The 13,729-nt window shown below is 41.9% G+C and overlaps 1 protein-coding gene across 3 annotated transcripts in view; it reads right to left on the reverse strand.

Annotated features, from left to right (window-relative positions):
* LOC139391654 (rho guanine nucleotide exchange factor 2-like) overlaps positions 1-13,729 on the reverse strand; it is a 67,219-nt gene that overhangs the window by 22,787 nt on the left and 30,703 nt on the right. For 2 of the 3 annotated variants that reach the window (XM_071139056.1, XM_071139058.1), the window contains 4 exons: positions 4,271-4,433; positions 2,434-2,501; positions 2,131-2,194; positions 1,693-1,825 (listed from right to left, as the gene is read on the reverse strand). In XM_071139056.1, coding sequence (XP_070995157.1) covers positions 1,693-1,825; positions 2,131-2,194; positions 2,434-2,501; positions 4,271-4,433 — 428 coding nt within the window. Of the gene's footprint in view, positions 1-1,692; positions 1,826-2,130; positions 2,195-2,433; positions 2,502-4,270; positions 4,434-8,363; positions 8,678-13,729 lie in introns of those variants that run through there. The other variant, XM_071139057.1, reaches the window with a different exon arrangement.

Consider the following 13,729-nt stretch of genomic DNA (forward strand, 5'->3'; position numbering starts at 1 on the left):
TATGTATGAGCACACAGAAAATACAAAACAAAAACGGTGATATAGATACAAATCACACAGACGAAATACACGCGCACGCACACCCATCCATGCATTGGGATACACAGAGACACACATGTTTACAATTTGTACAAATTCACAAAACACACCAATGTACAAGCCACTGTGAATATTATCATTCATGCTTATGTCCTGAGACACACACACACATACAGATGAGGCACATGTCATGTGTAGATAAACATGTTAGTTCACACATTCAGTAGACTGGAATCTGCCACTGCTCCTCTATCACCAACTGCTGACAGTTATTATACATGTCTGAACCGTGTAAGATCAAACCAAAACTGATAAAACCCCACACACAAACACACTTTGGAAAGTATTCCGACCCCTTGACTTTTTCCACATTTTGTAACTTTAAATTGATAATAATTTGTTTCCCCCCCTCATAAATCTTCACACAACACCCCACAATGACAGTTTAGATTATTTAGCAAATGTGTATTTAAAAAAATAACTGAAATAGAATATTTACATGAGTATTCAGACCCTTCACTCAGTACTTTGTTGAAGCACCTTTGCCAGCGATTATAGCCTCAATCTTCCTGCGTATGACGCTACAAGCTTGGCACACCTGTATTTGGGGAGTTTCTCCCATTCGTTTTGAAGATCCTCTCAAACTCTGTCAGGTTGGATGGGGAGGTTCAGGTTCAGGTTTCTCCAGAGACATTCGGGCTCTGGCTGGGACATTCAGAGACTTGTCCCAAAGCCACTCCTGCATTGTGTCTTGGCTGTAATGTGTCTTTCACTAATGAGTGGCTTCCATAAAAGGCGTGATTGGTGGAGTGTGGCAGAGATGGTTGTCCTTCTGGAAGGTTTTCCCATCTGCACAGAGGAACTCTGGAGCTCTTGCAGAGTGACCATGGGGTTCTTGGTAACTTCCCTGACCAAGGCCCTTCTCCCCCGTTTGCTCAGTTTGACCAGGTGGCCAGCTCTAAGAAGAGTCTTGATGGTTCCAAACTTTTTCCATTTAAGAATGATGGAGGCCATTGTGTTCTTTGGTACTCTTCCCCAGATCTGTGCCTAGACACTATCCTTTCTCAGAGCTCTACGGACAATTCCTTAGACCTCATTGCTTGGTTTTTGCTCTGACATACACTGTCAACTGTGGGACCTTACATAGACAGGTGTGTACCTTTCCAAATCATGTCCAATCAATTGAATATACCACAGGTGGGCTCCAATCAAGTTGTAGAAACATTCCAAGGATGATCAAAGGAAATAGGATGCACCGGAGCTCAATTTCTTGTCTCATATCAAAGGGTCTGAATACTTATGTAAATAAGGTATGTTTTTTGCCGTTTGCAAACATTTCTAAAAACGTCTTTTTGCTTTGTCATTATGGAGTATTGTGTATAGATTGATGAGAAAAAAATAATCAATTTTAGAATAAGGCTGTAAGGCAACAAAATGTGGAAAAAGGGAAGGCGTCTGAATACTTTCCAAATGCACTCTAACACACACACACTGTGTGTGGGACTTTCATTTCTACTATGAAAAGTGTATTGTGGCAGACATATAGGCATGATGTCACTATTCATGTCAATGACAAGATTGCCTGAGGTTTCTCTCGTACCCTCCCCCTTCTTTTTCTGTTTTGGCCAATGAGCAGGTGGCGGCGGGGCTCACCCTGTAATATTATTGGTGGAGACGCTCTTGGAGAGGGAAAGACCGGAGCGTCCACGGCGCGAGCCCAGCAGGGATTGGCGAAGGTTGTCAGAGTGGTAGATGGCTGAGCTGGGGCGTTCCCTCATCATGGGGGCTAACAAGGAGTAGATATAGGAGGAGGGGGGGGAAGAGGAGTAGGAGGAAGAGGAAGAAGAGGGAAGAGAAATATAGTGGAATAATGGAAAAGGAAAACTAAGTGGAAAAGGAGTCTCCACAGATGCAATTAAGGGGTTTAAAAGTGAAACCATAGCAACTCATGCTCAATTGCAAAACTGACATTGTTATTACATTCTAGTCCAATAGTGACAAATAATTTTCCCTTCTCGTATGTAATAAAGAATTAGAAATGTGTAGCGTGTGTGCCTATGTGCGCACGTTTGTGTGTTTGCATGTACTCACTTTTGGTACGAAGGGTCACGTTCTGCAGAGCTGAGTTGTTCCTCATGAGAGCCATCTTCTGTTGCTGTGGTTACAGAATACAGTTCAATATCATATACCACGGCACTTATTATTACTTACTTGTAAATGTAGTAGAAAAAGGTTACAATATACAGATAGCATATCAAAAGGCAAATATCCTTATTAATTCATTAATGTGTATTTCTTGTGCAATTCCCATAATTGTGTGTGTCATGGAAAGGCACCAGTCTAATGTTGAAATTATATACATTATATATTTACTCAGTATTTATCATCTCTTACCCTCTGTTTCATTTTGGCACAGTTGGGCAACGTGTCTCGACAGCGGTTGTGGATGGTGACACTACAAGCTGTGAGAAAAAGAAACACACAAGACTCAACTCAACTATTTTCTCTCTCTCCTCTCACTCTCAATGTCCCCCTATATAGATATTTTGTCCCTCATTCTGTTCCTCTGTTTTATGTCATATCGAATATGGAGACACTGAATATATGGTGAGCATCTCCCGATCTTTCTCCCCCCTGCCTTGGTTGTGGCCATTGTTTCAAATAACTTTGACTTCCTGTACAGGGTTTGTGAACCGGAAGTAAGGGTTTAGGTAACTGCTGGAGGGGAGGAGACCCAGGGGTGTTTTGGAACCCTCTAACCCAGTTCCACTGCCCCTCCACCGCCCACCCTTAACTGGCCTAAATCTGGACTTACACACTGAAAAGGGCAATCATGACTCCCTGTGAGATCTTTTAAAACAATATTTTGAGTGAAGACTGTTTTTGCTATTACTTATGTTTGATTTGTTGCTGTGAAATCAAGCCAAACAATGTTGAGTGTTCTAGCATCCATGGTATTCAGGACATTTTTCCCAACCCCTAAATGTTACCGGGAACTCATTTCCATATTTCATAATTGAGTAATAGGAATTAGAACAACGCTGTAAGACTAAAACAAAAAGAGTGACCTTTGATCTTTAACTCCCCCGCAAAATAGGAAGAACCTGCAAGGAACTGAGTTAGCGCCTGGCTATGTTAATGTGGGATATCAGAAAAGAGCTTGGTGCAGGGCCAGCACAGATTGCACAGTTCTGACACAACACCGGGACTATTATCTGAACAGGGGAATGCAGTCCTGACACTACACAGGGTATGTTTGTTATCTGTGACCAACCCTCTGTCTGGAAAACTGTATCAGGTTTGGTTGAGAAAGACAATGAAGAAATGCTAGCCAGCAGAAAAAGTGAAGTAGGGGAGGTGCACCGGCTGACAGCATAACAGGAAAGGGAGTGTGTGTGTGACATGAGCATGACTGTCTATATTTGTGCGTGAAATGTTTTGCCTGTGCGCATGACTGACACACCTTGACAGGTCTTGCGTAAATTAATATGTATATTTGTGTGTGAACTGTGTGGCAAAATGTATTCCTAGAATTTACATATTTCAAAAAGAAATACTAAGCATAAGACCCAAACCAAATGTATTCCAGCACAATCTATTGTAAGTTAAATCAAATGTAATGAAAACACATTGGGTTGAAGCTCTTCTAGGCCAATTTGGTTGTGATGACAGTGTTTTTGAGTGGGCGTGAAGCTCCCCATCTCCAACTCTCACCCATTATCTGACTGCATGTAGATCAATGTCCATAATCAAACTATTTTAACGGAATTGATCGTCACATTGTAGTTTATTACTGTGTTGTAGCTTGTTTGGAGAGTTAACCGGTTTAACAGAGCGTTAACAGGTCGATTTGGTTGGAAAGGAATGGTATAGATTGTTCCCTTTGGTAGTGCCCCGATATTCTGCCACTGTAGAGTGATGTGACAATGTATGTCCTGATAAATGATGCTGCATTATTTTAAAGCATCTTAGGGTTTTAGAGGTACAGGGTATGGTTTGTTTTTGAGGTGCTTTTGTGGTTTGCTGAGGTACTCTTTTTGTGTAGCTGAGGCCTGTATCTGAAGGATGTGGTGGGTAGGCAAGGCTTACTTGGTCAGTTAAGGGACACTATAGAGGGGTGATGTGTGTGTGTGTGTGTGTGTGTGTGTGTGTGTGTGTGTGTGTGTGTGGTAGTAGTTGAATTAGTAGTGGTAGTAGCATTAGCATTAGTAGTAGCATTAGTAGTACTCACTGGGGCAGCTGAGGGCCTCCTTGGCAGTGATGCTCTTGTTGCATGCTGAACAGAGGGTGGTCCCCGACACGGTGAGGGAGGTGAAGAGGTGCCCATTGCTGTAGCGTGCCTCCCTGTCCCGTGCCTCTTTCTCCCTCTCCCTCATGCGCTCTTTCTCCTTATTCTGGAAGGAAATTAAAAAAGAGGAGAGAAGCAGAATGCACTGATTACATACAATGGCACAGTTGACATGAGGTGGACAGGTCAGAGCCTTTTGTCTGTTGTCATCCAGCAAAGGAAGTAGATAGGGAAGGCTTCCTCTTTTGTGGCTAAATTGGGCAGGGTGAGCTGTTGCTAGGTCAACAGCTGCAAAAGAGGGACTTCACAAGACTTGATTCCCTGTGTATTAGATCAGTATGTATAGGTATGTCTGAAAACCAAATGTCACTGTAAAAGTAAGAGCATTTACAAGACCGGTCAGAACGTTCTGACAGCGATGACCAGCAGAGGATGTTAATATGAGAGAGAGAAAGATAGATGACTCCAGCATGTTACACAACATAGGCCTATAATGAAACAATAGACGTGGGTCTTCATTTTCACGGTTTTCTCCACCTTCTTACTCACTACCTCCCACTCGCTGTTCCTTCTGTTTCTTTTCTCGTTTGGAGGTTGCTATTGAAAAGAAATTTGGAGGATGCCTTGTGACCGTCACAATAAAAAAGGAACCCACGGTAGCCAAAATGACTGTACAACATTCTATAAAATCAAACACTCTGTAGTTGTCTATTATAATAATATTTCCAAGTGGTAAATGTCTAGACAATGACCGTCATGGTGTTTTCCACCATCTCATAGCCCACACAGCACTAACACACCTGATAAATTGTCTGGTTGACAAAACGAGACTTAATGAGTAGATTATTTGTCACATCAGGTTGAATTGTGTGTTAGGGCTTGGCCAGAACAAAAATGTGAGTTGAGGGGCAAGATTGGAGAAACACTGCTCTGAATCCATCCAGAGACTACTTCTACAGTTTTGTTTTTTATTTATATAGGTTTCTCTCATTGAGAGAAATGTCTTTTGTAAGAGTGACCCGCTCAAAATAGCAGCAGTCGGCATAGTGATGTTCAAAAGTTAACATTTACCAATACTATCTTTACATTTTAGCATCATCACCTCAGACTTTGATATGCTGGAACAGGTCTTCGAAACCTCTACACCTGCATTGTCCCTAATTGTTGGTCAATGTTCGTGCACTTGTTTAAGGTCAAAATGTTATTTTGATGCAGCTATGCAAAGCACTAACATTTTTACAGGAAAACAACAAGAACTATACCAACGAAGTTTAGAATGAGTCATTTCTGATGCGTCAGAGGCAAGAGCACACTTCCCCTCTCCCTTTTTGCATGCTCCTCTTCTCTCAATATACAGCCTAATGCTGTAGAATTGGCTTAAGTGCTAATGTGAGCAATACATCAGGGAGTGAAAAAATAGATGGTGTGTGATGGAGACAGGCAGCTATAGTTGTCCTCCCTATAAATGCTGTTTTAGCCGAAGTTAGTTTGTGCTCTCATTAAAAGGTGTCAGGAGCATAACACTGAGAAAGACATGAGATTACAGACGGAGTCTATAGGGGCGATTCCTTTGATTCTCTTCCACCTGCTTACTTCACTGAGTCACTGATAAACACACAAAGTATGTTACACACCTCTATGTGTGTGTTTCCTAGAATATCCATGTGTCCTGTGTGTTGGTATGTGCGGTGACATAAAATACGTGTGTGCATGTATGTGTGTGCTTATCCTCCAGGTTAGGGACTGATCTGTAATTGCTGTGTGGATTGAGGTGGCCCTGTAACCTGGTTTCTTTCCTCTGGAGGGATGCTGGAGCAAAGCAGAGCCCGAGGTGGATTTAAGTTTAGTCTCCCTGAACGACAAAAAGATAACGAGGAGTCAGTCTAATATTGGCCAGAGTGAGTGTATATATGTGTATATGTGTGGTGTGTAGTGTATGTGAGAGTGTGGCTGTCTCTGGATCAGGTTCTGATGTGACATTTTCTTTATGCCTTCAACCTGACACACAGCTCTGTAACGCACCAGGTCATTGCGCTCTACGGGAAGTCATATGCTCCATCTCTCCCTCCCTCCGTCTCACACACACGCACCAGCTTTCTCCATCCATCCCTCTCTTTCTCACTCACTTGCTCCTTCCCTCTCACTTTATTTCTAACTCTCGAGCATTGTCCTTCGCCCTCGGCCCTCTCGTTTGAACACATTGCCGCCTACAGTTTCCCCTGTGTGCTATAGATTGCAATAGCTCCCTCCCACCTGTACTGTAGGAAGTATTCCTATTTCATTTGGTTAAGTTCAACACAACCACCGACCATACATACCGGTAGCAATACCAATTAAAATAATAAAATACGGAATCACATAGTGACGATGGTGGTTTATACTCTGGTCACTAATTGCACCTGGAACGTCACTATTTTATCAGGGTTTGAATTACAAGGGTGTAGGAGTGCTAGGGACTATCAAAGCAAATAAGAGCCCGTAAAGGCTTTAAAACATCACCAGCAGGGGTTGCAATAAGTGTTTCAGTAAAAATATTGACTTTGATATACTAGGGCAGTGTTTCTCAACCTTTATTAGGGACCGACCTGGGTTCAGATGGTATTTGTTTTTTCCCCAAATACATAAATCGCTTGACCTCGCCTGGTGCAAAGAAACCAAAAGAATACTCTCAAAAGTGCAAACCCCACCCATATGGCACTCCAAGCAGGCTCTGTAAAACACTCAAAAGTATTTAAGAGAAAACAAATACTATTTAAACTCAGGTCTGATTAGTGTAACAGAGTTGATGTGTAATTTGAACTGAGGATACCAGCAAAATTACTGGAAGCATAGGTGTGTCCTGAATTTGAGTTGACCATGCAAGCCTCTAACTGTCCAGTTTGTAGTAGTGTATGAGTGCCCAATAGATTTGGTGGCACTGACCCCAATACTATGTTCAATAAATATGCAAAAGGAATACACAGGCATACATGTGCGCACATACACCCCAATGTAGGAAAGTGATGTTTATATGGCGCTGGCAAGCCAAGGTTCTCTGCCATCCACTGTGCCTGAGAAAACAGATGATATCACACCAACAGAGTGGCATTTCTATGGCAACCGTTGCTATAGTCAAACACACACTCAGCACAAATGCATGTAGTCCTCCCTTACACACAAGATCACTACATTAACAAAACTAAGGGCACATTCAGTCCTCACTCCCTGAAACCAGCACACACACACATGCGATATAATTCGATACTGATATTGCATACAGGATCTCGATAAAATCAAACATGCAGCCATAGACCAGCGCTGTCCAGGAGAGCAGAATTTCTGTATCAGTCGAATAGGATAGGAAGGCAAAATGGTACACACAACATGTCATATTTTAATATTGCATGCTTGCATGATAAGAGCATGATGCACTGTTGTTGTAACCTGCTATGTATGGTGTATAACATCCATAAATAATTCTGAACAAACTAACAAATACTGTACAGAAAGATGCTTCTTCCAATCAGAAAGATTACGTGAAACAAAAATGGCAAAACTTCCAACATAAGTTATTTTAATCGTGCCTGTATAAATATATCCTAAAAACAGTCAAATGTAAACTGTTACTCCCAGTGACCATGTTTGCTTTCTAGTATGTGGTAACACTTCTGGGTGCCGATGCGCAAAATAATGGCGCCTAGGGAATCATGACCAAACAGAAAAAGGTGATGAACAGTATACGTTTCCAGCATACCCAGACCAGTTCTCACCATACAGGCACATCATTGGAAAGCGCGTCGCTTGCTTTTATAAAGCATCTCCATATTGCGCAAACTTCCTGAAAAATTGCCTACGTGCTTCTGCAATGATGATCGCAATCTAAACGTTATTATAACCAAAATGTAAGATAATGTCTCCAATTCTAAAATGACATTATACTTTTAAAGTTGTATTAGTTGTAAGTACAGATGCTCTCGAACAAAGTGGTTGCTGCGCATTTCACTTTTCTTGTCAGAAGTTTGTCAGTAATAGTAAGCCTCCAAATGCATCTACTCACCCGTAAACTAATCTCTCTCATTCTCTCTTGTCGAATTTTTGACAGATCCGCGACTCTGGACATGGTGAGAATCGGATCCCTTCCACTCCAGTATGATAAATCCTTATAAAGGCTTAACGCTTGTAGCTGTCAAGCAGGTACTTCAAATATCCGCCTGTTTTGTTCTTCCCTGAGAGGTTAACGCTAAAGTAGTTAGATGATTATATGACCAGGGTAAATTGACTGTGTAATAACCAAACTATTACGCCTTTACAAAATAGCGCGTTCAACTTCTCCAACGGTTCGGTCTCTGATGCTGCGTAAGAGGAGACTTTCTCATACAGGAAATTCGGTCGTTTTTTTGCACTTCAGATGATCCACCATCACGCCTACTGGAGGAGGTTTCATAGTTTCAGAACCAGCCTCTCTTTCTCTCAATTCTGTTGTACCACTCAATGCGCTATGCTAACACAGAGAAAATAAATGGAAGGAAGTAAATCAAGAAAACTTTTGAGCTCTTTCTGGTACCATGAAGATTGGGGGAGAGGTCACTAAATGTAAAAAACACACGCACACACACCATGCTAGATAAATGGACAAGCACAGGCTAATAATATTCCATAAATACCAGAAATCAAATATTCACAAATATGTTGAAATAAGATGACTGCAACTTTACATGTAATAGCGGAGAAATGCATTACCAATTTACACTGAGGGGACCACTTCCAATGATGACATAATCAATGCCTTGTCAATTCATATGGACATGTTATATGAGTTGTAAATGCATTGTTGATAACAATCTCATATTAAATTGCATGTTTTGATCATGTCATTCTCATTTAAACATTTTCTATGGAGGAAAGTGTGCAGAAAATAGCAGCATAAACGTTGAAGCTGTAAGAAATGTAAAGTGGGTGGGGTGAGTGGTTGCCAAAATCTAGGGACATTTTGAGGAGAGGCTAATGGATACAGTCTCCTGGCAACGCTGCCTCAACATCGGTTGCCAACTCTATATGCCTGGATTGTGTTTATTAAAATGGAAGAAAACAGACCAAAACAGGGAGGGAGTACCTGGACTTGCCCAATAAGAAATATTGCATTTGGTTTGAAAACATTTTCCGTTGCATGACCTAATGAACACAACCCAGCGCTCATATGGTTGGAGGAAATATAATTTGTTTATAGTTCAAACTGGGCTTGAGTAGTTATTAGCTAACACCCAACAAACAAAGGGAGTATTTGACTGACTAGCGCTACTTGTCATGAAGTCCTTTGACACAATAGCACAATTTGTTTGAGAAGTGTTTTTAAAATGACAAATAAGGCTATTGGTGAATCGAGACTTCAGTTGTTATAGCTTTTATACAGTACCTTTCAAAAGGAGAGGAAGCACTTTTCTTCATTCCCTCTTTCGGTTCTCTCAACTGTATCCATCTCATGGCATCTCTCCATTCTCTCAGCTCTTTAAATTTAACTGTACCCCTCTGTCCATCTCTCCCCCAATCGCTCTCCTGGCTAAAGATCAATATATCAGCCCATTAGAAGGGTGGCAGTTAGAGAGGACAGATTGTGTGGAAGCCCGCCCACAACACAGCAGTTTCAGCACTGACTTACTTAATTCCAATAAGATTCACGACTATGTTCATACTAAGCCGTATGCAGAACTTTAGCACAATCATGACTAGGTCGGTTGCCGGGGGGGGGGGGTACAGGCTTTGTTGCCGGCAATAGCTTTCAGATATAAAGAAAAGTCGGCAATAGTTGGTGGAAAAACGTATTGGTTTGAAAGGTGTATTTGACTCCCTCACACAGTCGCTCTCTACCTTTCTCCTACCCGCTCTCTATCAGATTCCCATCCCAGTGTGCAAAATTTGGCACATGATATCTTAATGACAATTTTCTGGTTGGAAACTGGTTTTGTGATTGAGAAGACCATCTGGTTACAAATAAGTACAGACGTATTTTTGATGATTAGATGAAGATGTGATACTTTGGTCAGGATTTTTTTTTTAAGGAGTTAGCTGGATGTCCAATGGGTAGTGGACCATTCTTGATAAACACGGGAAACTTAAGTGTGAAAACCCCAGCAGCGTTGCAGTTCTTGACACAAACCGGTGAGACTGGCACCTAGTACCATACCCCGTTCAAAGTCACTTAAATATTTTGTCCTGCCCATTCACCCTCTGAATGGTACACAAACAAAAAACATTTGTCACAAGAAACTAGCTCCCTGGTATACAGAAAATACCCGAGCACTGAAGCAAGCTTCCAGAAAATTGGAACGGAATTGGAGCAACACCAAACTGGAAGTCTTCAGACTAGCTTGGAAAGACAGTACCGTGCAGTATCGAAGAGCCCTCCCCGCTGCTCGATCATCCTATTTTCCAACTTAATTGAGGAGAATAAGAACAATCAAAAATTAATTTTTGATACTGTCACAAAGCTAACTAAAAAGCAGCATTCCCCAAGAGAGGATGTCTTTCACTTCAGCAGTGATAAATTCATAAATATCTTTAACGAAAGATCATGATCATTAGAAAGCAAATTATGGACTCCCATCTTTAAATCTGCATATTTCTCCAAAGCTCAGTTGTCCTGAGTCTGCACAACACTGCCAGGACCTAGGATCAAGGGAGACACTCAAGTGTTTTAGTACTATATCTCTTGACACAATGATGAAAATAATCATGGCCTCTAAACCTTCAAGTTGCATACTGGACCCTATTCCAACTAAACTACTGAAAGATCTGCTTCCTGTGCTTGGCCCTCCTATGTTGAACATAATAAACAGCCCCCTATCCACCAGATGTGTACCAAACTCACTAAAAGTGGCAGTAATAAAGCCTCTTGAAAAAGCCTAACCTTAACCCAGAAATTTTTTTTTTTAAACGAATCGGCCTATATTGAATCTACCAATCCTCTCAAAACATTTTTAAAAAGCTGCCTTCCTGAAGACAAACAATGTATACGAACCACTTCAGTCTGGTTTTAGATCCCATCATAGCACTGAGACTGCACGTGTGAAGGTAGTAAATGACCTTTTAGTGGCGTCAGACCGAGGCTCTGCATTTGTCCTCGTGCTTCTAGACCTTAGTGCTACTTTTGATGCCATCAATCGCCACATTCTATTGCCGAGATTGGAAACCAAAATTGGTCTACACGGACAAGTTCTGGCCTGGTTTAGATCTTATCTGTCAGAAAGATATCAGTTTGTCTCTGTGGATGGTTTGTCTTTCGACAAATCAACTGTACATTTCGGTGTTCAAGGTTCCATTTTAGGACCACTATTGTTTTCACTATATATTTGACCTCTTTGTGATGTCATTTGGAAACATAATGTTAACTTTCACTGCTATGCGGACAATACAGAGCTGTACATTTCGATGAAACATGGTAAAGCCCCAAAATTGCCCTCCCTGGAAGCCTGTGTTTCAGACATGAGGAAGTGGATGGCGGCAAATGTTTTACTTTTAAAGTTGGACAAAATAGAGATGCTAGTTCTAGGTCCCAAGAAACAAAGAGATCTTCTGTTGGATCTGACAATTAATCTTGATGGTTGTACAGTCATCTCAAATAAAACTGAAGGACCTCGGCATTACTCTGGACCCGGATCTCTTTTGACGAACATATCAAGAATATTTCCAGGACAGCTTTTTTCCATCTTTGCAATGTTGCAAAAATCAGTAAATCTCTGTCCAAAAATTATGCAGAAAAATTCATCCATGCTTTTGTCACTTCAAGATTAGACTACTGCAATGCTCTACTTTCCGGCTACCCGGATAAAGCACTAAATAAACTTCAGATTAGTGCTAAACCCGGCTACTAGAACCGGCTACTTTTTTGTGTGTTTTTTTTTAAACCTTTATTTAACTAGGCAAGTCAGTTAAGATCAAATTCTTATTTTCAATGACAGCCTAGGAACAGTGGGTTAACTGCCTGTTCAGGGGCAGAACGACAGATTTGTACCATGTCAGCTCGGGGATTTGAACTTGCAACTTTCCGGTTACTAGTCCAACGCTCTAACCACTAGGCTACGGTTTTAAGGTTTTACTGGGAACCTACAAAACTTTACATGGGCTTGCTCCTACCCTTCTTTCCGGTTTGGTCCTGCTGTACATACCTACACGTACGCTACTGTCACAAGACGCAGGCCTCCTTTACTGTCCTTATAATTTCTAAGCAAACAGCTGGAGGCCGCGCTTTCTCCTATAGAGCTCCATTTTATGGAATGGTCTGCCTACCCATGTGAGAGACGCAGACATGGTCTTGACCTTCAAGTCTTTGTTGAAGACTCAGCTCTTCAGTAGGTCCTATGATTGAGTGTAGTCTGGCCCAGGGGTGTGAAGGTGAACGGAAAGGCACTGGAGGGTTTGTGCCATGGGGGAGATCTTCATGGGCTGTACTCGGCCTTGTCTCAGGGTAGTAGGTTGGTGGTTGAAGATATCCCTCTCGTGGTGTGGGGGCTGTGCTTTGGCAATGTGGGTGGGGTTATATCCTGCCCGTTTGGCCCTGTCCGGAGGTATCGTCGGAGGTCTACCTGGCCTGATGACTCCTTGTTGTCCCCAGTCCACCTGGTCATGCTGCTGCTCCGGTTTCAACTCTTTTGCTTGCGGCTATGGAACCCTGACCTGTTCATGTGCTACCTTGTAAACCTGCTGTTTTGGACCCACTCTCTCTACCACACCTGCTGTCTCCAACTCTGAATGGTTGGCTATGAAAAGACAACAGACATTTACTCCTGGAGGTGCTGACCTGTTGCACTGTTGCAACCACTGTGATTATTATTATCTGACCCTGATGGTCATCTATGAACGTTAGAAAATCTTGGCCATGTACTGTTATAATCGCCAACCCCCACAGCCAGAAGAGGACTGGTCACCCCTCAGAGCCTGGTTCTGTAAACTTCTTCCTAGATTCCGACCTTTCTAGGGAGTTTTTCCTAGCCACCGTGCTTCTACATCTGCATTGCTTGCTCTTTGGGGTTTTAGGCTGGGTTTCTGTACAGCACTTTGTGAGATTGGCTGATGTAAAAAGGGCTTTATAAGAAAAATGTGATTGATTTGATTGACATACACAATCCGTCTCAATTGTCTTAAGGCTTAAAAATTCTTAAACTTGTCTCCTCCCCTTCACCTACACTGATTGAAATGGATTTAACAATTGACATCAATAAGAGATCATAGCCTTCACCTGGATTCACCTGGTCAGTCTATGTTACGGAAAGAACAGATATTCTTAACATGTTGTATACTCAGTGTATGTCAGCCTCTTGAAGGACGTAGGGATTGAACGCCAGTCTTCGGGGTTATACACATACGTGTCAAGAGACGGGAGCATTACCACTCACCCATGGGCTCTATACTGTCGTCTTTTAAAAAGGC

Source organism: Oncorhynchus clarkii, chromosome 32 (genome assembly GCF_045791955.1).
Source record: "Oncorhynchus clarkii lewisi isolate Uvic-CL-2024 chromosome 32, UVic_Ocla_1.0, whole genome shotgun sequence".
In the NCBI taxonomy this organism is placed as follows: Eukaryota; Metazoa; Chordata; class Actinopteri; order Salmoniformes; family Salmonidae; genus Oncorhynchus; species Oncorhynchus clarkii.